The 27,212-nt window shown below is 35.7% G+C and overlaps 1 protein-coding gene across 1 annotated transcript in view; it reads right to left on the reverse strand.

Annotated features, from left to right (window-relative positions):
- Nucleotides 1–27,212, reverse strand: part of ryr3 (ryanodine receptor 3) — a 110,726-nt gene that overhangs the window by 64,160 nt on the left and 19,354 nt on the right. Inside the window, exons 3-15 of the mRNA XM_077510128.1 lie at nucleotides 25,229–25,333; nucleotides 16,893–16,907; nucleotides 16,485–16,559; nucleotides 15,617–15,695; nucleotides 15,267–15,379; nucleotides 12,459–12,558; nucleotides 11,466–11,559; nucleotides 9,308–9,382; nucleotides 8,706–8,862; nucleotides 6,027–6,191; nucleotides 2,273–2,394; nucleotides 2,012–2,192; nucleotides 989–1,124 (exon numbers count right to left, since the gene is read on the reverse strand). Coding sequence (XP_077366254.1) covers nucleotides 989–1,124; nucleotides 2,012–2,192; nucleotides 2,273–2,394; nucleotides 6,027–6,191; nucleotides 8,706–8,862; nucleotides 9,308–9,382; nucleotides 11,466–11,559; nucleotides 12,459–12,558; nucleotides 15,267–15,379; nucleotides 15,617–15,695; nucleotides 16,485–16,559; nucleotides 16,893–16,907; nucleotides 25,229–25,333 — 1,417 coding nt within the window. The remainder of the gene's footprint in view (nucleotides 1–988; nucleotides 1,125–2,011; nucleotides 2,193–2,272; nucleotides 2,395–6,026; nucleotides 6,192–8,705; nucleotides 8,863–9,307; nucleotides 9,383–11,465; nucleotides 11,560–12,458; nucleotides 12,559–15,266; nucleotides 15,380–15,616; nucleotides 15,696–16,484; nucleotides 16,560–16,892; nucleotides 16,908–25,228; nucleotides 25,334–27,212) is intronic.

The following is a 27,212-nucleotide window of genomic DNA, read 5'->3' on the forward strand; positions in this document are numbered from 1 at the left end:
AGCTGTGATTGGTTACCTGAGCCCTTGTGATGTCATTTTCAGTCGACAGCAAGTTGCAAAATGTGTTTTTAAAGGTACTAATTGTACATGAAAAATAATGAAAATATCAAATTTATTATAGACAAAATATTAACGTTTTATTGCTATAATGTGCTAAATAAGTAAAGTATCCCTTTAAGGTTGACGTCCACTTTATTAAGATGGAGACTAAACAGCAAATGTCCGAGTATTGAGCCCTGTAGAATACCCATTTATATTTAGAAATGGAGATTTATCATGATAAATTTTAACAAAAAAACATCTCTCTCGTCTCTTTAGCGATATTAAAATTGTTATTTAGACAAAAGTAGGTTATTATTGACTTGCTCAAAGGCTTTTTTTTTTAGATCCAGAAATAGAGAAACTGAGACTATCTTCCAAATAAAACTATATTGTGCCGCCTTACACAATAATTCTCAGGATATGCCAGTAGGTTGTTCTATATTTGTATAATTGCGTGCAGGTGCAAAGACGGTGAGGCCCTAGTGATGAATGCAAGGGCAGTCAAGGAGAGCTGAGGGTGGGAAGCTGTTGATGACAGCAAAACAAATGAGCTAAGACAGAGTTGTCCAAAGAAGAACTTCTCAGGGTTACACGGTTTGCATTCATGACTCATTACAGAGCCCACGAGACGAGGCTAACGTCAGCACCTGTGACGGCTGGCATTTTGGCAGCGGCTCGTAATTTGCTCCAAAATGCAACAGACCATCTCATAAAGAGAGCCGAGGATACTCAGGACGCTGACCTAAATGCAGGGAGGGAGGACAGAGAGGTGAAGCAAGGGGAGAGTGGAACAGGCAGCACATAAATAAAAAAAAAAAAAGAAAAAAAAAAAAAAAGAAGAAAAGCGAGCGCGTGAAAAGTTAAAAGGAGGAAGATGAATTATGCATGCCTAGCCGGGGTCGACAGCTGATGATGCTGAGAGATCCATCAGTCGGGTCCCGCTTACCTAGAAGCTCATAGAGGAGGTTGAGGATGTCCTTCCACGCTGCCCCCGCCTCCTCCCCGGCCATCTCCCCAAAGTGGGCGGCGCTGTTGTACACGTTCATGCGGTCGATGCATTTTGATAGGAGGGCCAGCATGCCCTGGGAACAAAACATGATTCAGCCATAATCAATTCCATGAGAACCTTTTGCTTTGATTAGTGTCTTTTGTGGCATCCGTCACTTTTTTGTACTGGAGCCAAAAAACATAGTGGAGTGGTTTTTGGTTCATTCGTTGTCATGTGCGACTCTTAGGGGTGTTAGGCGAATAAATTTTGTAATCGTAATTAATCGTACGAGTTCAATAGTTAACTCACGATTAATCGCCAGTTTTATATTTCTAAATGTACAATAAAATGTACAATAAAATCATTATTTTCTAAGTTCAGTTTCAACATTATTCACAATCTTGTTGAAAACACTGGCAAAAAGAGCTTGTTGCAACATGGCCTTGGCTAATCTCTTATACTCTACTGCCACCTGCTGGCCATTTTTTTTTGTAATATCTACCATTGCTTTAAGTGGCCTCTTCAGATAAGAAGCTGCATCAAAGTCTTCTGTATATTCTAGTATTCAAAACAAAAAAACAAAAAAAAAACAACAGCATATAAATACATTTTTGGGAGTGAAAGACAAAGTATTAAAAAACGTATTTATACGTTTTTGCATTTGAATGAGTTAAGAGCTATCTATTGTTTAACCTGAAGTAACTTGTGAAATTCTGCACATTTTTAAAATGGTAAAATACAACTTAACCCCAGTTTCCACAAATATATGCGTGATTATTACATTTATGCTAAATTTCAACGTGGATGTGTCTGCTGCATCACGACTAGAATTCACCCAGTACAGGCTTTCCAAATAAGGGGGGGAGGGCATTAATCGTGCGTTAAAGGTACTTTATATTAACTCAAAATTAACTCACTAATTTTGTCACCCCTAGCGACTCTAAACCAAAAAAATTTTAACATTGCAAAATTGGTGCTCACCTCTTCTTTGAAGAGGTCTTGACGTTTGATGAGCGAGCGCAGGAGGCATTGCTTCTCCTCGTGTTGCAGCTCCGAGTCGGGCTGCTTGAAGTACTCGATCAGGTCATTCAGCGTCTGTAGCACCTCCTCTACGTAGCCCGCCACCTCCGAGGACTCGCCCGCGCTGGTCTTGTCCAAAGCCCTTTCGAAAAGACGCAGAAGAAACCGTACAACTTTGCGTCTTTCATCACGAGTTCGAGCACCATGTGGTCGGACTCTTACTTGATGAAGTTGGTGAAAAGGAACGTCGTATTGCGGATGTTGCGAGCAGCTTGAGACTCTTCGTGCTGACAGCGCTGGAGAGTTAGGCCGTCATCCATGTGGCCCTCAGAATGCAGGCAGGCCTATGTTGGGAAACAAATTTCTTCAACTTAAATGCACTTTTCTTCGGTCAATTTCAATCAGGTTGAAACAGAAACAGCTCTTATTAACGTTCTAAATGATGTAATACTGAATACTGACACAGGGAAGGTACTGGTGCTAGTCATATTGGATCTCAGTGTGGACAAGAGTTATTTTGTGACCATTGGAAGTTTGGAATCTGATCGAACTGGGTTCCTCAAGGGTTAATCCTTTCCTGTCAAAAGAACCATTTTAGGCCAAAAAAAAAAAAAACATCTGGAGCCGCAAGGCATTTGAAGATTATGCAGAAAACGGTGTGTTAGTGTTATGTACCAAGGGCCTAAGAGCTAACTAGAGCTGCACCATAACTTTAAAATATGCAGCATCCAATATGTAGACATTCATTCTTTCGGCTTCCGTTTTTTGGATTATTATTTATTTTATTATTATTTTTTGTACTTTTCCCATACATTTTTAGACTCTTCTGCCTTTCTGTCAAATTTCTGACATTTCTGACAATTTTGTGGACTATTATGGTAATTTTCTGCTTCTATTTTTTTTTTTACATTTTATGGCTACTTTTTGATATTTTTTTAGTTTTCTGACATTTTTGTGGACATTTTATGGTAATTTCCGGGATTTCTTCTTTAGTTTTTGGACATTTTGTAGTTACTTTCTGAATGTTTTGTTTTCTGCCTTTTTCATCAGTTGTCTGACTTATTTATTTATTTATTTATTCATTTATTTATGTATTTATTTATTTATTTATTTATTTATTTATTCATTTATAATTCCAAACACTTTTTATTGTTATTTTCTGCCTTTCTTCTTTTGTTTTTGGACATTTTATGGTTACCTTTAGAACATATCCTTTTTTTTTTTTTTTTTTTTTTTTTTTTTTTTTTTTTTTTTTTTTTTAGCTCAATTTGCTGACATTTTTTGGCAGTTTCATGGACATTTTATGATAAATTTATGTTTTCCTCTTCCTTTTTGGACATTATATGGTCACTTTTAAGTTTAAAAAAAAAAAAAAAAACTTTTTCTCTTTTTCTGACCACTTAAAAATGTTGACAAATTTTTTGGGATGCTTAATTATTCATTTTTTTATTTAATCACTTCATTTGAAGAATATTATCTAAAATATGTCAAAAAAATGTTATATATACATATATAGGGGGGTGGGAGAAAAAAATCGATATCGCAATATATTGTTGCACTCTCTGTTGCAATAAATTATCGATACACTGACGGTAGATATCGATGTGATGTGTCCAGTTGTGCAGTGTTATGTTCTAAATGTTTATGCACTTTAATTTGTCTCACTTTACAATGTTTACAGTTATAAGGCTAAGAGGAAGAGAGGCACTACATGTTTCTACATGTTTCTTTGTACATTGTACAGAGTTTTGGCATTGAATAAATGGATAATTTTCCTTTTTATGGGCATTTGTTGGCTTTTTCAGTCACATATCGTGATATATTGCAATTTTTTTTTTTACAATATATGAAAAAATCGTAGATACATATCGTGATATTATCGATTATATATATATATATATATATATATATATATATATATATATATATATATATATATATATATATATATATATATATATATATATATATATATATATATATATATTTATTTCTACTTTTTTTTTTTTTTTTAAGAGCTCCACAAGGAGCCATAGGAGAGTGACTAAAAAGCCACATGCGGCTCCAGAGCTACCAGCTGTAGACCCCTATCGAAGGCAAATTAACAACTGGATGCTAAACCACAACAAAACAGAAGCAATTCTTTTCAGCAATAAAGAAAATACGATTGCTGCGAGTAAACACCTGTAATCACTGCCTTTCAAAACCAGAGACCAAGTCTGAAATCTTTGGGAACCAATATCACTAATCGTTGAAGCTTTGAAGGTAGAATTCTTTCCCATCTTGGTTGAGTGTCCAACTATAGTCGCTCAAAAGTCACATTTTGCACGGGAGACAGGTCTGGACTGCTGGCAGGCTTGCTTAGTACTCACACTCTCACGACGAAGCCCCATGCTTAATGTATAATATCACTAGCACTTGTTAGACATATGTTTTCACAAATCACCAAGTCTAATCCACACGCTTTTGCATACCATAGTAAGCATACGTGCATATAATTAGCACACTATAACATTTGCAGTTGTGAGGCCTTGGTAGAGGTATGAATTCTCTGGATGCCCATGTTTATGGGTGGGGCTCCAACTTGACTCGCTGTAATCAAATACTAGAATCAAGAAGAGGGGTATGGCGGTGTAAATTGACCGTAGATTGCCCCCACGCCTCACCATGTCAGGTGCCTTGGCATGGTGTCACGCTAACAAACTGTCAAACACTGCGGAGCATTTTAGAACATTTTAGCTAAGCTGTCGGGTGAGCGTGAGCTTTGGTAGCGTCCGGTGCGCTTTGTCGTGACAAGTAGGGTGGACTATAAAATGACATTAGCATGGGAACATCATTTGTGTTATACAGAAACTCATTAGGGTGACAGGGTGTGATGTTTCAATGTGCATGTCAGTGTTACAGCGTTTAAACTGTTATTGTATTTTCGTAGCATGTCTGTTAGCATGTTGGCAGTAAGTTATGCTACTGTGACACAAGCTAGGCTACTGTGTAATAATTAGGGGTGTCAGGCGATAATTAAAAAAAAAAAATCATAATTAATCGCAGGACTTCAGTAGTTAACTTACGATTAATTACAAATTTTATATCTGTTCTAAATGTACAATAAAATGTTTTTTCATACTTAACGTAAAAGTGAGAAAAAATGTTAAATAGAAACATGACTTCATTTTTTAGTCAGTAATTTCATAATAACACATAAAATTGAGTTAAAATGAAAAAATGTACTGTACTATAAAAAACAAGTGTGATATTGATTTGTGTTTAGGTCATTTTTCTGCCACTAGATGGCATAATTGCATTTGTAAGACTGTGACAGCTCAGTGCATTTTTCTTTTAATATTAAGAGCTATTTAATCTTGAACATGAAGTAACTTGTGAAATTTTGCACATTTTTAATCGTAATGCATGTATTTGTAGTGACTGGGGTCATTGCAAAATTTTGACGTGGGTGTGTCTGCTGCGTTGCGACTGGAATTCCCCCAGTACAGCCTTTCTCAGAAAAGGGTGGTCATTATTCACGCGTAAAAAAAAATTAGTGGCGTTAGAGGAACTTTAAATTAACTCAAAATGAACACACTAATTTAGACACCCCTAATTTATATGCTAATAGTTTTTTTCCATTGTGTGAGGATTCTAATCTAATCTTTAACATGAAGTCAGTTATGAGATTCTACATATTTTTAAAATTATAAAATACAACTTGACCCCGGTTTCCACAAGTATATGAATTATTATTAAATTTAATTACTGCAAAATTTTGATGTGGATGTGTCTGCTGCGTTGGAATTCCCCCAGTACAGGCTTTCCGAGTAAGGGACGGTCATAAATCGCCCGTTTAAAAAATGAGTCACCTTTAAAGGAGCTTTCAATTAACTCAAAATTAACGTACAAATTTTGACACGCCTAATAATAATAATAAAATGATCTGATACAGTGACGAGGTTCCACTGCATGCAAGTAGTCGTGAGCTCACCCTTCTTTTCACGGGTCCCAGACGAGATGATTTGGCGTCAGGCGCTTGATAGGACAGCCACAGTCCAGTTGACACATGCATGATGAAGCAGACAGAATCGCCATATTTGATCTCTGGCACACCCATGCCCTCAATGTCTCGCTTTGGGCCCGAGTCGCCTTTTTCCTGTTTTTTAGTAGGAAACAGACAGTATTCGTATTACATAAGTATCCAGATACTATAATTGTGAGTATAGGATGAGAGTCTAATCAGCTCCTGTAAGCTCAGCAACATTTCTCCCTGAGGAAAGTCGGAAAGTGTTGTTCACGTTATAACCAATGCTGAACACAGAAAGACGCTGACCTTTGGAGAGCTAGCAACTAAGAACTACATGTGATGAAGTACAACGCAAAAGTTTCACCCTCATTGAAACAAACTTTTGTTAAATTGGATTTGTTCTCTGGGTAAGCTCTCGAAGGGCAACTTTATTTCAGAAGAACTGCAGGGACCCCTGAGCAAGGGCAGACGGAGTGTGGGAAAAGGGCAGTCAAGAAATAAAAAAGAAAAAAAGAAAAAGAAAAAAAAGCCCACCATCCAGTAACTCTTGTTAATTTGCGTGCCTATTGAGCAATTTCTTTCTAATGTGGATTTTTATTTAGATAAGGAGAGGGATTTGTCCTGACCCACTAATGGTAAAAGGCTGCAAGTCAGCCAATTACCATTAGACACGTTTAAGTGTTGTCTGCTCAGCAGTTGTGAAAAGGACCAAAAAAATGAGAAGATTGCAGACTCTTCTGAGAAGTCTTTAATGAAGTCGGTGTATATATTTAGATTCACCACAGTTGATAGACTCCATGGCATGGATATTTCTATCCAAACAATTATTATAATATTTCAGGAGATAAACAAATGAGCTTTCAACTCACTTCAAATTTAGTTAGGCTTGTGAGAAAAAAGTATATCACAGTATTTATGTATTTATTAATTTATTTAGGGAACATGATGGCAAACACAAAGTTGTGGCTTTTGGAACGTCGACATTTTACTTTTCCAGCTTGGAAACATACCTGTAACTTTGGTTCTGGCAAAGGTGCAAACATTTACGTTGGGAGTCCAATAATTAGCCCTATAGGGGATATGAGTATAAAAAGAAGTTTGGACTCTCTCTGCCACAATATTCTATTTCTGTCATAGGAAAAATAAACCTGGAATTGAGTTTAGAAGAATGTATCTGCAGGCTCACAGAGGTCATATTTATAAGACTTTATACATTGTTTCTTAAATGGGAATTGAAGATCATTTTTATTTATTTTCTATGCGCCCAAATTAGTCTAAACACAGCATTCTGATTATACTGTGGAATTTGACTTGCAGAAAAGTCCTCACATTTTTATTCAGCTCGGGGGGCGGCCATTTTGCCAGTTGCTGTCGACTGAAAATGACATCACAGTCCGAAGGGCTCAGCTTGCAAGCGTCACATGACCAAACCTAGCAAATAGCTGAGCCGTGATTGGTCGTTAGCTGAGCCCTTAGGTACTGATGTCATTTTCAGTCGACAGCAAGTGACAAAATGGCTGCCCCCTGAGATGGATAAAAATGGGTGGACTTTGCTACTTAATTCGTAGAACATATTATATAGAAAATGTTTAACTTGAGAAATTTTGCTATAATAATTTTTCAAATGCAGTTCCTGCTTAGTACACAACAAACGAATAATTGTTTATTTGCTCCGTAAATACTCCTTGACAGTATTCATTAAAAATTCAAGACACCAATTGCAAATTAATCATAGATACTAAAATTACCAAATTAAGCATATTTATTTTTATTTTGTCTTTGGCCTATTCAGGCTTTTTAAGGCTGATGGGCCCCCTGTTTAAAGTCACATTATTCATCAACAGACCCCAATGTTTAAAATAGTTTGGTACACTTTTGACAATGGAAAGACATTGCAGGAATAACGATTTTCTTCGTACAGTTAAATATAACTGTCGGAACTATAACTTTTTCTATGACTAAAAACATACATGTCAACCATGCGTTTTTCGCCATTAACGCATTTGCGCTACAAAAAGTATAAATACGTTCTATTTTATATATTACCATGTTCCCAAAAAACGTATTTATACGTTTCTGTTTTTTTTTTATGCTAGAGCATACAGAAGGCTTTGATGCAGCCGCTGAACTTAAAGCAAATGCTTGAAGCAATTGCAGTTATTACAAAAGCGGCCATCAGGTGGCAGCAGAGTATAAGAGATCAGCCAGGCCATGTTGCAACAAGCTCTTTTTGACAGCGTTTTCACCAGGAACGTGAGTATTGATGAAACTTAGCTATATTCTAATGCTAATGGCTGCAAAATGTAAACCGATAGAAACGTGCTTTTTTTTTCCCTGATGAAAGAAGATACTCTAATCTCTCTTTTGGTTGGTTCCATGTTTTTATAGCAATACATCACAATATTCTGTGGGCCTTGCAAAATCAGTCAAAATCCAGTAAAACAACCTGGAGCGAAGGGGTTTGCTTCAGTGAAAAGTGGCTGCGAGTGAATGAGTTAAGTGCCAAGCGCACCTTTGCGTCACAAGCAGTTCTACAACCTAAAGGTACGCTGAGGACAATGCGGTTAGCAAACACTTAACAGCTCGAGTCTGGAGGTGGTGAAAGTGATGTCAAATGTGGTTATACAGTGACTGTGCACTGACCTTGGACGGCCTGAAGCAAAAGGAGGTGGCCGTGGTGTCGGACCTCTCCCTGTCCTGCAGGACCAGTCCCCGGTCCTCAGTCAGTGCCAGGTAATGGCCGGTGGAGAGGTGGCGTAGTCGGAAGGCCTGACCCCAGCGAATGTGGCTTCCGCTCCAGCTGAATACAGCATGCGTCACAAACTTTTATGCTTTCATAAATGAATATTAGACCAATAGCTTACTCGACTTCCTATTGTCGTTGTGCTTCCTTTTACAACGCAAAAGGCAGTGTGCTGTGTTCACTGTAAAAATCCCTTCTGAGCCAAAAAGACAAACTGATAGGATGCTAGCAGAACACACGCTTGACAGGTAACCCCAGTGACTGTCAAATTATGTGGGTGGACAGGTAAAGAAAGGGATGAGAAATGAGAGGGGAAGACTGAAAGAGATGTAAACAGAGTCCTCTGGTGGAGTAATAACTGGTAGTGACAGCTCAGAGCAAAAGGGAGCAAAGTCTACATCTATATATGACAAGACCTATTGAAATATCAACTCTGAAGATTTCTGAGATGTTCTTGATGTCCAGGCGCTGATATTCAGTATTGAGAAGAACCTCAGCTCACCTGATCCTCAAAGGCTCCAGTCTCCAGAGGGAGCGGGCTTTTGACGCTCCCTTACCTGCCTCGTAGTTGACTATCCTGGGAGCACATAAAAATGGAGGGTTCCGTTAAAATGTGTGTCAAAATGGAAATTGGATACAGATTTCTAATGAATCTAATGAAACATGACAATAAACTACATTAAAGCAGTTTAGAAACACTTGGAGAGATTAATGATGGTCGTGTCTCCCAATGACAGTTTTATTTTATTTTTTTAATGTAAGCTTAATCATTCATCAATAAAGCATTATTATAAATAATTTGGCTTTTAAGTGGGGGTGTCAAAATTAGTGTGTTAAATTTGAGTTCCTTTACCGCCACAATTTTTTTTTTTTAACGTGCAATTAATAAGTGCCCCTTTACTTGGAAAGCCTGTACTGGGGGAATTCCAGTCGCAACGCAGCAGACATGTCCACGTCAAAATTTAACAGTATTAATGTAATAATAATGCATATATTTGTGGAGACAGGGCTCAAGTTGTATTTTATAATTTAAAAAATGTGTATAATTTCACGTTACTTCATGTTAAAGATTAGATAGCATGAGACATGCTACAAACGTGAAACATTTTTACAGTACAGTAAATCTATGTCATGTTAATCAATTTTAATTGATTTTTTTTTTTATTATGAAATTAATGTATTAATGACTAAAAGATGCAGCCGTATTTCTATTAGTTTACATTTTTTTCCCCACTTTTATGTTAAAGGCACAGTCTTGCGTTTTCACTCAGGAAAATGCACTATATAAACAATCACAGGATGTTTATACATGAACTCCTTCTCAGTCTATACACCTCTGGGCTTCTGTTAATGTGTGGTGGTGATTTTTTTTCCTAAACCCCCACCCCACCAGCCATTTTGTGTTTGTTTTGTCAACAGCGGGACATTTCTGTGGACAGACAGTTGTTTAATCCTCCAGCCAATTGCAGAGCGGGGGTGGCGTATTTTTTTTTTTCCTCACTCACTCACTCACTCACTCACAAGCTTACGTGAGTGAGTGAGTGAGTGAGTGAGTGAGTGAGTGAGTGAGTGAGTGAGTGAGTGAGTGAGTGAGTGAGTGAGTGAGTGGGGGAAAAAAAAAAAAACCTGCGTGCTTGTCAGTTGCCGTGACACGCCCCCTGCCACCCCCCGCTCTCCTGAGTGAAAACGGAAGACCGTGCCTTTAACAAGCATATGAAAACTTTTAAAACATATACAATTTGTGATTAGTCATGAGTTAACTATTGAAGTCATGCAATTAATTAAGATTTTTTAAAAAAAATCACCTGACACTCCTACTTTTAAGTAATGACTACAAACTTGTTTTACTAAGCTATTAAGATGTTTTGTGAATTACACTACACAGTAGCCTAGCTTGCTTCACAGTAGCCTAGCTTACTGCTGACATGCTAACAGACATGTTCATGCTAGGAAAATACAGTATACAGTAATACAGTAACAGTTTTGTCTTAATTGGTAATACTATTAGCCATCACTTAAAATGTTTATTCCTTCTTTGAGGATGAATAAGGTGTAATGCAGAATCTACTACGAATGGTGAGTGCAGTATTTTTCATTGCTTCACCTCCACCAGTGAGTCAGCAAACATGCAATACAGTAGTTTTAAACTATAGGGTGACACTGTACAATTTGTTTGTTTATACATGTTTATCTCTTTTACTGTACTATACAGGTTTGTGTTATCTGCCCAGCTCTATGTTTTGCTTCTGTTTTGTCTTTTATATGCCTTCTGACTCACTTCAAAGTACCCAAACAGTGAGCATGTGTGCAAAATGGCAAACTAATGAACAATTCTATGGTGGTGAGTGTTAAAATCGATCTCCCAGCAGGCTGCTCTCTGGCCATCAGTGTAGAGCAGACCTAACGGTAAAATATTAGCTACCTAACATGAGAACAGCTTGTCACCCTCATTGATCACTTCTGCGTTGCCATCGTGTTATTTTCATTTCTTGTGACAGCTGTGGCAACGTTACACAGACAGGACCCATTCATCTTGTTCGATTGCCCACTTTTCCGTCCACAGATTTCTCATTTGTCTTACATGAAACCATTTAAAAATAATTTCAAAAATATAATCTTGTATAAGCAGGTTGTGATTGAACTAAAATGGAGCACAATACCTTTGCTCCTCCTCTCTCCTTTCTGCTCCAGGGATAGTCAAGCTCTCATCATGGCCACGACACAGACGCATCACATGACCGCCAACTAAATACCCTGACGGAACAAATTTAGAGAGTCTTGATATTGACGTTATGGATATACATAACAGGGGGAAAAACATTGACATAATTTTGTAGTCTTCTAACAGTCAATACTCATGCCAATGTCAAATCTGAACAAAATGTGTTAAAATGAGCGAAGTTTAATGTACACTGGCTAAAAAATAATAATAATAATAATGTAAAAAAAACGGTAATTTTTCGGTGGCTCCGGCACCAGAAAAATACTGTGAAATAACAGAATATTACTTTCTCGTGAAAACAGTTTTTTTCCATAATTAAAGTCCAGTTTTTAAATATAATTTTAACAAGTTTGTATGTAATATAATAATATATGACCAAAAAAAATACGATTAATCTTTCAAAACAACATAACTGTTGAAAAACTAGATATTGGGTTTAATATTGCAACAGTTTACTCACTGAAATTGTAGTTATTTTCGTTTTTTTAAAAATGTCAATTTACAAAGAAATTTTGGTAAAATTCAGATTTTTTTTATTTGTATTTTATTTTTTTTACTGCTAATTTCTACAGTAAATTTTTTTCATTTTTTTAGGGTTTGAATTTTACATTTTATTCCATTAAATAACAGACAAATATTTGTTAAATTATGATACATTTGTGAATGTATTTATTTTAACAATTAATATATGTATTTAATTGATTTTTTTTGTTAAAAAAAAACCAACAGAAATATTGTGTTTTTACAGTTAGTGATTTCATGTTATTTTACATTTGACATGTAAAATCAGTTTATTCTTGTAAATTTAATACTTTTTAAAACAGGAAAAAAAAACCTGTAAAATAAAGTCAAATTCTGTTAATTAGTTTTTTTAAATTATGTAAATCTACATTTAAAGTTAATGTTACTTCTTTTTTTTTTTTCAACTTGCCTACAGCCATGTTGCCCGAGGAGCAGGTTGGTTGGACGTTCCACAGGGTTTGCATGAAGGACGCATCCACCTGGATGTTGCTATTAGAAATGGACAGGTGCTGCAAAGAAACAAGCCACCAAATGGCCCAGCACGCTCGTTAAATAGCAACACTGGCAGTCGGGAAGCTCAGACAAGCGCAAAGAATCAGCAAACACCCGTCAGAGGAAGGGGCAAAACTCTCAGCGTTGGGATTTGAAAAGATATTAAAGCAACCATCAACAAAACAGCGTTAGATGGCTGCTGGCTAAAAAGCACCGCTGCATCATCAGCGCTTCCCCGAGTAGCAACGCTCGCATCATTCTCAACTCTAACTCCTTCCCCGCACGCAGTCGCGCTTGGAGTCGCTCCAGCCTCCCTACAGGCGGGATTTACAAGTTTGTGGATGCTCAACAAAACGCGAACGTGCTGAACAATGACTTCCAGCTCACGACATGCCACTAATAATACACTGAGAGATTTACAAACGCGCACTGTCGTTAGGGCTGCTTGATTATGGGAAGAAAAAATAATAATAATCACAATCATTCAAACAATTATTTATTTATTTATTTTGGTACAAAACAAGAAAATTTAAAAAAAAGTTTTAGCATTTAAAAATATTAAAAGACCAATTAAAAAAATAGGAACACTATAATTATGTAAGTTCCTTTTGGACCAAACAGAATTTATAATAATATATATTTATAATAATCCATCCATTTTCTTGACCGCTTAGTCCTCATTAGGGTCGCAGGGGGTGCTGGAGCCTATCTCAGCTGGCTTTGGGCAGTAGGCGGGGGACACCCTGGACTGGTTGCCAGCCAATCGCAGTCATTTAAAATATTTACTTATTTATCTATGTTAGCAAAAACTTGAAGTTGGAATGCAATTTGTGCACTGAGTGTGCAGTAGGACGATCATTTATTTTTTTAGTACAAAACCAGAAAATGTTTAAAAATATTAGGACCAATAAAAAATAAAATAAAATAAATAAAAACACTATAATTATGTAAGTTCCTTTTGGACCAAATTAAATTAAAATTAATATATATTTATATTATAAATATAAATATATTATTATAAATTTTATATTTATGTATTTATTTATTTATTTAGTTAGGCAAAATCTTGAAGTGGGAGTGCAGCATGTGCATTGTGCAGTAGGACGATTTTTACAACAAATAAAATATATTAAGGCAGATAAAATTCTTTGCAACACTACAATTATGCCTATTCTTTTTGGATGAAACTAAATTTATTAAATTAGTTATTTTAAATTTTTTAAACAAAGGTGCAAATCTATAAATTTAAACAACTCAAAAATTTGCATTAATATTTTTTTTATTATTTATTTATTTATTTATTTATTACGATTATGCTGATTTTGTAATTGCGGAGTTTAATAACTTAAATTGTAATTGAATTTTGATTCATTGCACAGCCTTAACCCGTAGGCCATATCTTATTTTGAAATGACTTGGTCAGAACCATCAAAAGCCCAAAACGGGCCACAATATTGCCTCTGGGTTAACTGTTATTTTTAATTTATCCAACATTAATCAAATGAACTTCAAGTATAAGACATCCCTTATGTACTTTATTAGAAAGGAAAGTGTGATCATTAACAGTAATGACGCTGTGATTACTTTTGCTTGCCCCATTCCTCGAAAGAAACACTCGAGCCAAATCCACTGGAGATTTCCCAGCGGAGCATATGCAAGTCTGGACATTTGCCAACTTTGCATTAAAAGAACATTTGCCCGTCTAAATGGCCACAACAATACGCCGCTGCTCGATTTAGTATGCCCGCCACGTCTCCACTCCACCTTTTTTTGCGATCTGTCTTCCGCTGTTCAGCCTGTGACAATTTTCCTCAAAGTTTGCCTCTGATTTGTCTTGCCCGGGTGTAACTTGAGGAAAAGCCATAACAATATTAAAAGGAAGTGTGATTTCTATTTCAGATAAGCAGGTTTTAAGATCCCCTACACTGTTCTTGTCAGCCGTTGCTTGTGCAGTTAGACGGTGACAGTGAAGCAAAGCCGGCGACTCCGATATAACCTCCAGACATGCGGGGAAATCAATATTTTGTTCAGTTCTTTCTCTCAAGTGGTGAGAGAGGATATTTAGATCTGGAAAAACATCAGCAAAGAAACACTCGGAGCTGAAACGAGTTGAGGCTGGAGAGTGGCTTGAAGCAGTTTGACATGATATCAACTCATCTGGGACGATTTCTGCTGATGAAACCTGCGGTGGGAGATATATATATATATAAAATTGTATAAAATCGTGTGCATCTCTCCATAAAAGACAATTCGATACGGTTTTCGGTACATGCGGTGCGAAACAATTCAAAGACAGTTTGATTTGAAAGTGAAACGATTCGAGCTGTACAAATGAGTGAAATTACGATTCGATTGGATATGGTACAGCTCAGTTTGAGAGGCTATGACGCGATGACTTTTTTTGTTGTCATTTTACATACATTTGAATGAACTTGTCCGTACTGTAAAGTTGTCATTTCCTTTACAGATGTCGCTCTGCAAATGACAATTCGATTCGTATCTCGATATATTTCAATGGGATGATTTGATTCAGTTTGATTCAATGTAGTCGCCTACCTTGCTTGCATTTAAAAAAGACAAGACAATATTCCGGTTCAAACATGTTTGTCGCACCCCTAATATATATGTATCCTGCATACATATTGGTATGTGCATACACATATGTATATTTACGGACAGAGGTGGGAATTCCGTCAATATTGACGGTGCAGGAGAGTCAACTGACCAAGTATCGTTCTGTTGACACGCTGACGAGAATCAGGTCATCGCCGATGCGGACTTTCTCTCCTTCTGACCTCTGCTTGGAGGCAGGGTGGATGGTCCACCAGCAAGCCTCTCCTGTTCATACAAACAAGCTTTCCATATTAGCAATTACGAGGTGTCGGAATGTACGACAGCTGATAAATGAGACGCCCTGCTGGCCAACGCCGCGTTTGGGCGACTTTCTATTCGAGGGAGCATTTAAAAATAGCCATCATGTGAGGAAGCTCTTCTGTTGATATATTGTGTCAAGGTTGTTGTTAAGGTCAATCTTAACTGGCTAAGAAGGAGAAAATACAGATAGAGGTACTGTACCTATTGAATCTTGTTGTAGTCCCACATCAAATGACAACTTGTCTGTCAGAGATCTTGACGTCTTCAAACAGGTCAGGTACTAGTACAAAATCAATTCAAATGACAATAGAAATTGCTGTATATTTACATATGACAGCACATGAAAGGTATTTTTCCAAATTTTAATGTGCTTATAATTTTGGTGCGCGCGTCGCCACGGCAACAGTATACGGTTATTTTGCGGCGTCGAACTGCATTGCATAATACAGAATGCTTACCTTAGGGCTAAATATTAGAAAACATAATACAATAAAAATAATACAAGTTAAATAGATTTGCATTGGAAAGTTTACGTTTTTTTTCTAATTTTAAATTGTGCCATTTACCATATTTTCCACACTATAAGGCGCACCTAAAAGCCTTCAATTTTTTTTCAAAAGCTGACCATGCGCCTTATAATCCAGTGCGCCTTATATATGGATCAATATTGAGCCGCAACAGGTCTTGCTGTCAAGACGCTATCGTTGACCCTACACAATCGATGACGCTCATGCTCAGAAGATCCCGCCGTCTTATACTTTTAATACTTTTTAATACTTTACCTCAGAGAAAATAATAAAACAGCTGTTTATTCATTTTGGGAGTGAATGGAGTTGTCAGAAAGCTGGTTTGTAATCTATTAGTAAAGTTTGACTGACCTATCTGACTGTTTTGTTGACATTCCCTTTAGTGCAGCACCATCTAATGGATGCATAACGTAACCCCAGCCTCTACTGTAGCGCCTTTATATATGAAAAAAGTTTTAAAATATGTCATTCATTGAAGGTGCGCCTTATAATGAGGTGCACCTTATAGTGCGGAAAATACGGTAATTTCCATTTGTACTCACCATGCCGCTGAAGGAATGGCGCAGGAGGATGGCGTGACCGTACAGCAGGGTCCGATGGCCGCCCCCTTGACCAGCCTACAGGAAAATTAAAAATTGCTAGATTATAGCAATTATTACCCCCCCAAAAAACCTTATTACAATCCTGGTTGTCGTATGACTTCTATTTCTGGCTTTAACTGAAGTGCGATGAATGAGTGGCTAATTATTACTAAAAAAATGACAATTAATCATACAACAAAACTATATAAATAAATACACAACCAACCAAGACATACAGAAAAGCAAATACAGTATCTGGCTAACCCACAACAAATACAACAGTAGAAATTGACATTGGCCAAAAAATAATTAAAAGATAAAACGTTCCATCCATCACCTCTGAGGTTAATTAATTTAATTTCTGCTCACCTTTTTAATGAACCTCTAGTGGCACAATGGGGAAAAAAAAAAAAAAGAGAAGATACTGTAAAGTAGTCTACATTCTGTACACTCTAAAAAGAGAATTGTTGAACCAATTTAATATGACAAATTGAATTGTTGACTAACTTTAAAAAAAAAAATCGCTTCAATTTGTACACAGTCACACACACGATTGATTTATGTTAATCCAAAGTGAATATATTAAGATCAATATATTCAGTTTAATTAATCATAGGTTCATTAAATTTAATGTATTCACTTGAATTAAATTAATCCAAAATGAATCCAAAGTGAATATATTAAGTTTAATTAATTCCGAGTTCATTAAACTTTAATATATTCACTTGAATGAAATTAATCCAATGTGAATGTATTAAGTTTAATATATTAAGTTGAATTATGACTTCATTAAAATTCATGTATTCCCTTGAATTAAGTTAATCCAAAATGAATCCAAAGTTAATGTATTAAATTTAATATATTAAGTTTAATTAATTCCGAGTTCATTAAACTTAATGTATTCACTTGAATTAAATTAATCCAAAATTAATCCAATGTGAATGTATTAAGTTTCATTAATGAGTTCATTAAAATTAATGTATTCCCTTGAATTAAGTTAATCAATAACTAATCCAAAGTTATTTTATTAAATTTAATATATTAAGTTCAATTAATTCCGAGTTCATTAAACTTAATGTAGTCACTTGAATTAAGTTAATCCAAAGTGAATATATTAATTTTAATTAATTCCGAGTTCATTAAACTTAATGTATTCACTTGAATTAAATGAATCCAAAGTGAATGTATTAAATTTAATATATTAAGTTTAATTAATTCCGAGTTCATTAAACTTAATGTAGTCACTTGAATTAAGTTAATCCAAAGTGAATATATTAATTTTAATTAATTCCGAGTTCATTAAACTAATATATTCACTTGAATTAAATTAATCCAAAATTAATCCGAAGTGAATATATCAAGTTTAATAAACTCATAGTTAGTTAATTAATTAAACTTAATAATATATTCACTTTGGATTAACTTAATTCCATCGTGTGCTCCCAAATGAAGCAATTTTTTTTAAATTGTCAACAATTCAATTTGTAATCTTAAATTGGTTCAACAATTCTGTTTTTAGAGTGAATGTGTTGACTAACAGTTCTCCTAACGTGTCTTTCAGTGTTGATTTTAAAGTGGTTAAAAAATAGCAACAATCCTCACTAGTTTACCTCTCTTTCACTGTTTACACCAGGGGTGTCAAACTCATATTAGCTCAGGGGCCGCATGAAGGAAAATATACTACCAAGTGGGCCGCATCGGTAAAATAACGGTATATAACTTAAAAACGTTATACGTTAACGTCAATTATATGCAGATTTTCGCTATTTGTGTACCAGTCCTAAATTACAGAGCTCAACTGTAATCATATTGTTCCAAAAAAATAATACAATTGCAAATGGAACGCGGCAACACTGAGTCCTAGACGTGTTAAATCTACCTGTATTGCATATATATTGTTCCCAGAATGCATTGCGTGGCGCAGTTAATGACGTTATAAGGACGCTAATCCTTATCATATCTATTTGTGTTACCAGTAATTGAATTTGTGTCGTATTTAACACGTTTTTCGGTCTATGATTAAAATAATAATAATTAAACAAACCATAACTTTAAGTTGTGTGTAAAATAATGACATCCAGGACAACAAGTTGCATTGCTCATCTGAGGACTGCTTGTGAAGTTACAAATTTTCTGTATGTTGATTGTGGCTGACTGATTAATTAGACATTACAATTCTTTTTTTTTTTACTTTTAACTTTTTTTTTTTAAATAAAATCGTCGCGTGGGCCGGATTAAACCACTTTGCGGGCCGGATCCGGCCCGCGGGCCTTATGTTTGACACCCCTGGTTTACACCTATCGAGTTGTAAACAAACCGACTGCAGCAAATAGTCATTTGCCACCCAAAATATTTGACCAACACAATTACGAGGCTTTCGTCAAATGAAAACAGGAAGAGAATCCGACGACAGCTGGGGGCGCACGTCAATACGCCGGCCTGTATTTCAGACTTGTTGTGCTGACACATGATTGCCAAGAATGGTGACCTTTGCTTGGGCGACCCTCTTGGTGTACTGTATCCTAAACGCATTGCTACCCAACTGGGTGTGCACGTGCTCGAGGGGAGGAGGTGGGGTGCGAGTTGCATCGTCAAGGAATGATTGTTACCCAAGGATGAATTTGCAGAGATTTCCAGTTGAGCAAAAACAAGAAATTGGTCAGACGGATATGTGCGATATGAATTGACATGGAAAATGGAACGTATGGTGTTCCACAGGGTTCAATTCTGGGGCCTCTACTGTTTATTGTTGTAGCTGCTGAATCATTGAATTAATACAATGGTAGTTTTCTTTTACCATTTTTTTCTAAAAAAAAAAAAGAACCTACAGAACGATTGATTGTATTCCAAATGACACCAGAGAAAACATTTTTAACAAGGGTGGAGTCTAGACAGATGCAGGCACATGTTTGTCCTTGCGCCGTTGTGTGAGAGAAGACTCCCTCATTACATTTAAACTCAATTAGTGATGGCAATATTGAATATTTTTAGAATCGACTAATCGGGTTCATTTTAATTTTGCATTTAAGTGTATTACAAAAGCTTTTTTTTTTTTTACATTTTAAATAAAAACGATTACTCGATTACTAAAATAGTTGTCGATTAATTTGATAATCGATTATTTTTGACACCTCTAAACTCAGTGCAGAGAGAGCTGTGCGGTCTATGCGGCTCAAAATATGTCAGCCCGCGCCTCGATCAAATCAACCAAAAATCATGTTACACCACAACTTAGACCTGCTTTGCTTGTCTAAAATCTAGTCTACTTTTTTGCCACAAATTGCCAGATGCTCGATGCCCCGACACTAGACACGCGTACAGGTTGAAAGTGCTTAGAGACTGATTACTAATTGCAACCACAAATCACATTTTCTAAAGTTCAACACTCCATTCCTACAGCATTATCTACATCATTAATTCCAAAGTTGCTGCACATTAAGTGAACCCCAAGGCAAAACGTCCTATGTATGCAGCAGCCTTAGCGGCTATCTGCCTCCAGCTATAAGTCACACTTCCAAGACATCTATGACAAGCTAATGAATTGTCTCTGGACTGACTGAGTGAAACACAAAACCAAAAGCTACGCTACATCTTAATTTACAACCCGGGGAGAGCCCACACACAAACCAAATGTGCTTTCATTTTTTGCTAAATAAGCCAAATCAATTCCATAATGCTGCTGTTAAGAATCTCACGAAATAAAATAGGCGCCTGTCATCATGGTTATAAACTAAAAATGTCACACATGCCAAAACTAAGTTTTAAATAAGCTTCACTTCCTTTGCCTTGTTGGTCAGTACATCGCTCATGCACGCACACAACAAAAACCGATGGACCGACCCATTTTCCATGGTCGCCACGCCAGTAACATACAACCAAAAACGGCGTGAGTGAGTGCGGCAATCACAACGTGAGCAACAAAGACAAATGGAGCCTAATTGTGGAATGGAAGTACGAGATGGGATTTATCGGCCTCACTAGCCGAGTTTGTACTGCTGCCAACGTGATGTTTCTGTTGCCAAAAGAAGAGCTGCCAAGCGACGCGGGCCAATAACAATGCAACAAGGGTAGACAAAAATAAGACAATAAGGGATGTTGTGCATGGCAGTTCATTTAAGGCCAGATTCGCCACAGACAGCAGTTTTCAGATCATCTCGCATAATGATGCATGTAAGCATTTTTCTTTATCAAGACTCTAATCTGAGTAGCTTATAATTAGGGATAGGTTGATTATTGGTGCCGATATTTTTGGCGTTTTGACAAATATTATATAATATATAGCGAATTTTGGGTTTTCATCAGGATTTGTAAGATCACATTTTTGGGTCATTGAAAAGAAATTTTGAACATGTTCAATTTTTCACTGTTTGCGAATATCTTTTGAAAGAACCGTGACGAAAACCCCAAATTCGCATGAATTTGATGCTCAGTGACATACGGGTAACTTTTCATTTATGTATTTATTTAAATTACCACTTCATAATATGTTGACACTGGTAACTCCCCATTTTTTTATATATCTTTAAAAAAATTAAGAAATTATGTTACAATTTTGGAAAACTATTTACCGTACAGTAGAAAACTTTAGGTGGCTGTTGTTTAGTTTTTAATTTAGCCTAACATGCATAAACAAAGCTACAGTATTACTTAAATGTTTAAAATGAAAAGAAAAAACTTCAGTGTTATTTTTTGTTGTTGTTTTAACAAACATGATTAATTAAAGGCATTTCAACATATTTTTTTTTAATATATATATATTTTTTTTTACACAAATATTTTGTCTTTTCCCGCAAATGAATATCGGGTTGAAATATCGGTTATCCGCCTCCTTGACTATTAATAATCAGTATCGAATTAGTCTGTCACTACTTAAACTGATAAGAATAAATTGGGCTTGTTTTCAACATTGCTCAACACTTGGGGTGGGAACCGCTGGCTACGATACGATACGATACAATACGATACAATACAATACGATAGGTTGTGCGATACAAGGCTCACGATAAGGATTATCTCACAATATGACGATACCACAATTATTGATATATTGCTCAGGTAATTATGATAAAACTAATCATAAAATAATAAAAATAATCATAAAATAATAAAAATAATCATAAAATAATAAAACAATAATAATTCATAATATTATCATAAAATAATAGAAATAGACTTAGACTTAGACTTGACTTTATTGATCCCATTGGGATGGCTCCCTCTGGGAAATTTACATGTCCAGCAGCAATAAGAACAGATAATAAAATAAAAAATAATTCAAGTCAATCAATAAATAAGGTTATTACCCCAGAGATTGAATTAATAATAATAATAATAACAATAATAATAATAATAATAATAAAATGAAAATAATTTTATGTATATATATATATATATATATATATATATATATATATATATATATATATATATATATATATATTAGGGGTGTTTAAAAAAATCGATTCGGCGATATATCGCAATACTACATCGCGCGATTCTCGTATCGATTCAATAAAAAAAATCGTTTTTTTTTTTTTTTTTTTTAAGAGCTCAGAATTGTTCATTCGGTAGTCTTACCGATTCAACGTCTTATCATCATTACCTTTTTTTGTGTGTGTGTGTGTGTGAATCGATTTTTAAACTTCCATTTTTAATGGAAAAATATTCAACAAATCGTCTGACTTCGGGTTAGGATTCACACCTTGAGCATGGAAGAATGTTATATGAACGGAACATTAAGCCTTAATATTTTATTTTAATGCTGTTCAAACATGAAACAGATTACAACCTCTATAAGACTGAAATTTCAGATAAATAAATAATACATTTTCATATAAATCTTACACTCTACAAGCTTACTGATTAGTATTTTCTAAATTTGAATGAAAAAAAATCGCAACAATCGACTTATAAATTCGTATCGGGATTAATCGGTATCGAATCGTGACCTGTGAATCGTGATACGAATCGAATCGTCAGGTACTAGGCAATTCACACCCCTAATATATATATATATATATATATGTATATGTATGTATACACACATATATATATATATATATATATATATATATATATATATATATATATATATATATATATATATATATATATATATATATATATATATATATAAACTAAGCTCATGAGTCTTCTTCGCTCGAAGACTTCCGTCCATTTCGCTGCCGCTCTTATGAGGCGCTCCCTCTAGTGGCCCACCAAGTCATTGCTCAATAAGTCATTTACAATGGAGCCGCTATAGTGGCTGCATATTAACTACAAATATCACGATACTTAACGTAGACGTATCGATAATCTATCGGGAGACAAAGTATCACGATTTATCGCGATATCGATATATCGTCACACTCCTACTCAACACATTCATAATACAAGTAGCATCAAGTGGGAAAAAAAAAGAAAAGCAATGTTTTGTTGAGCTTCATTTACTAGAAAGTGCCAGTCGATGACATCCACCGACCTCTAATCTGCATTCAGATTCTTTGCCATGCATTGTTGCTGTTAGTTTAAAAGCATGACATCAAATGAGAATATGACGGGTTTATGAACCACAAACCTCACCAGAAGAACCACTTTAGGTTTAATAGGAAGCCCGTCTCGCTTGCGAGTATCTTGCCTTCTCAAAAGACGACTTCATAAACCGTGCCGGCAAGAAATTGCCACTCCTCCTCTGATACAAAATGGCCTTTCGTTATCAGTGACTTCTGATATCTCTTTGCAGTATATTGGAATGTAGTCTGGTAAATGAAATGTGACATCATTCAGCCGATAATGTTGTATTCACTTTTCAAAGTTAAAATTGCTTCAATATAGCCTCTACCAGTCTTTTTTTTTTTTTTTTTTAAATAATCATATTGTGTAAACTGTTACTGGTGTACCGGTCTGCAACCTTCATTTCCTATAAGGAAAACAAATTACTCATTTTGCACTTTCCCAAAAACAAACGGTAAAGATATGAGGCTGCTAATTATGCTAAATGTCATTAAATCTGTCTGTTACAAAAGATAAACAGTTTTGCGTTTTGTTCCCTTACTGTACTGAATGTGAGCCAGTGACCTTCAACCCAAGGCTTGTACCGAATTGGGAATTTTCGCACCAGAATTTACCGGTACACTCTCAGCAATTATATATTCATGTCGTTTCACAGTTATAACCTGAGGGCAAGCCTTCAATCAAAACAAGATTGACTCCACATATTTGTTTATTCACATTTTCCTTGTCAAGTCGTGTACTCAAATTGGGCTTTTGATTGGAATCTTCAAAGTGGTGCTATAACTACATCTGACATCTTGCTTTCACTCTGAAAAGTTTGCAGACTTGGGGGATAATTTAAAGATTTAATGACGAGAAGAAGTTTATCCCAACATCACGGCTGGCCTACATCAGATGCAAAAACTCAAAAACTTTATGCATTTCCAATGTAATACATTCCAGAATAGTCTAATACCCTAGCAAACATTATTTTAGTGGGGAAGTTTTTTTCATTAACTACTCTGACCTAAAATAGGGATGAGCAAGTGGAAACCAAGGCTATTTTTGTTAACTAAAACTACCGACAAAACTAAAACTAAACTTCAAAAAACAGTTTCCTTCACAAAATAAAATAAAAACGAAAATAATTTAAAAAAAAAACGAAAACTAACTGAAACTACATTTTATGTTTACAGAACTAACTAAAACTATAATTATAGCAAAAATGTCCTTCATTTTAGTCTTTGGTAATTAATTTAACGTGTGAGCCTTTGGGGATGATTTTACATGTTATTTTAAATAGATTTATTTTGACATGAACCGGAATAAGGACGTTTGAAAGTGTTACATAGAAGTGACATCATCAAGAAGCAGCCAATAGAAAAGCACCTTCAGATGATGTCGCTCCTATGGTGTTTTTTAAAATAATACACATTTAAAAAATAAAAAAAATAAAAAAATAAAAAATATAAAAAAATAAAAACCTAAAACTAATACTGAGACTAACTAACTAAACCTACACTAAAACTAAGCATTTCTTAAATAATTAAAACTAATAACTAACAGAACTACCCTGACAACTAATCAAAACTAACTAAATTTAAAAAACAAATATATTTTTCTAAAATAAATACATAAGTATATTTTAAACAAACCCAAATAATTCTTAAAAAAAAAAAAAATGCTGATAAAAATTCAATATTCGTTTTCCCCCAAAAAGTCGGGGGTGAGAACAAAATACATTATAAAAATATTGGATAAATAAGTAAAAGAAAAAAAAACGAATGAGTGAATACGCATCGACTGAAGTTTTAAGTTGTAATATCACTATTCACCACTTGATGGCAGCCATGGCTTAGTTCTGCTTTTACCACGTCTTATACTGTCCTATACTACGACAAGAGTAGGCCTAATAATTTGCAATTTGCAGTGGCTGAGTCCAATCATAATCAGGTCTTCTTACTACAGTCTTTCTACAGCTAATCAGTGAAATTTGGCTTCTCTGGAATTTAAACTGTGGACATGCTAGAATTCTCTAATCACAATCCCTATTTTATTTAATCAGCCGGAAATTATAACTCAACAGAATGCCTTTTCCAAGTTAATAAGTTACACCTGTCACCTTACATCCAAAACAAAATGGCTGACGCCAAGTTGCCCACCCGGCTTTTCGGCTTATTCGGACATTTGTTAACATGCGACGTATTACTTACCCCCTCGCTGCTCTGTCCGGTGTTCGCCAGCATCTCCTGCAGGGCTCGCACTGACAGCGACTGCTCCAGCACAAAGTTGCAAATGCACAAGTCCGGAGGAACATACTGCAGAATGGAGACAAAAGCAAAAGAACATTAGCTGAAGATAAGATTTTTGTGAGCGAAAAAAGAAACTTCGAGAGCTTCAACTTTGTATATTGACACGCTCCTCTTCCTCATCTATCACACTGAGCTGAATTGAATGAACGCGAACGTGGCCCAGCGGCCAAATCACTTACTAAATTAAGTGATACAAGACCGAAGGCCCGAGTGTAATTAATTGAACTGCGGAGCAAGGAATGGCCCTCGTAAAATAAAGTGATGGGCGCCCTGGTGTGTTGCCAGCAAGGTGCTGAGGATTATGAAGAGCTCTGGTAAATACACCAATAAACCACATTTGCTGAACCTTATGAATCATTTCGCTGCAATTTGTTTCCACAACTTGCAGTTGTCATCGATTCTGCCTTTGCTATTTGTTAGAAAGAATCCCTTTTACACTCTGATAAAAACGTTCAGGTCCGTGTTTTTCGAAGCCTTAAAAACACGACTGACAGTAATTGTACACAATTAGTCAGATTGTATTGGGCGATACATGGTTGCTATGGCTCTGACAGACATCTATTGGTGAGCGGTCCGGCAGACAGTGTCAAGTCTTTCTGCCGTCTGGGAGAAAAGTGCTTGCAGCGACCTTTTAAACAGCTCGTTTGTTTGTGTTCAGCAAGGTTGAAACTCAATGAGATTAAGCTTTAGAAAGGGTAAAGTGATTCATTCAAATAAAACACTGTTTATCTCAATAAACGACGCCCCTTCCGAATCATGGAGTAGTCAGCCTCATTTAAATACAACGAGGAGCCATGATGTTTGTTAACAAAATACGCAGGTCCAAGAAATATGCAACAACAGAGGTGGCAAATCCAGGTCCAGAAAGTAAAAATCCTGCCACAGTTTGGCTTTAGCCCCAGGTGCGAGCTAACTAGCTAGCTAGGTCCCTAGCTAGCCCCCATGGTGCTTGTTTACCTTTTAGGGAGCTAGCTTGCTAGCTCATTTTGACTAGATAGCTTCCTAGCTAGCCCCCATGGTGCTTGTTTACCTTTTAGGGAGCTAGCTAGCCAGCTAGCTAGCATCGGGGGCTAAAGCCAAATTGTGGCAGGATTTTTACTTTCTGGACCTGGATTTGCCACCTCTGTAATCATTTTGAATAAGAACATCAAAGTCGATCCTCGGCTAATTAATTTAAATGGGAAAATAAATCAGGCTAACGATTACTTTAATAGTTCATGACTTTTTCGAATATTTTGGCGATGAATCGGATATAACAAAAATGTTTTAATTTTCATCCCTTTATTCAAAATAGATAACATTATTTCAAATTGAAAGGGCAGAAAACACACAAACGGATTAATTAGCACTCAATGACTGGTTTGATTTGAAACATGTTGGAAAATAGGCAAAAAATTTTGATACAATAATTAGTCTGCTTTCATGGGGGACTACAGAAATCTGAAAATATTTGCTGTTTAGAAGTTGAAATTCTGAGGATGTGGAAAATTTTAATGTCTCTCTTAATAATTAATTGTCTAGTTGTGGATTACTGTCATCGATTAATTAAAATAAAACATCAAAATATTTAATTTTTAAAATTCAAACATCTATAGATTTGTGGAAAATTTGAAGGTCTCAACAATCATCTATCAAAGATAATTATTGATTAATTTGATAATCAATTTGTTGTCTATTACAGTACTGTAATTGATTAATAGTTGCACCGCTAAAAATAAAAGATTTATTTGTCAAAATTCAAACATCTATAGATTTTACAGCTTTGAATTCTGGAAATTTCTTTGCAATTTGTGATCATCCATCCATCCATTTTCTGAGCCGCTTACTCCTCACAAGGGTCGCGGGGGTTGCTGGAGCCTATCTCAGCTGGCTTTGGACAGTAGGC

This window comes from Festucalex cinctus, chromosome 21 (genome assembly GCF_051991245.1).
Source record: "Festucalex cinctus isolate MCC-2025b chromosome 21, RoL_Fcin_1.0, whole genome shotgun sequence".
Classification (NCBI taxonomy): Eukaryota; Metazoa; Chordata; class Actinopteri; order Syngnathiformes; family Syngnathidae; genus Festucalex; species Festucalex cinctus.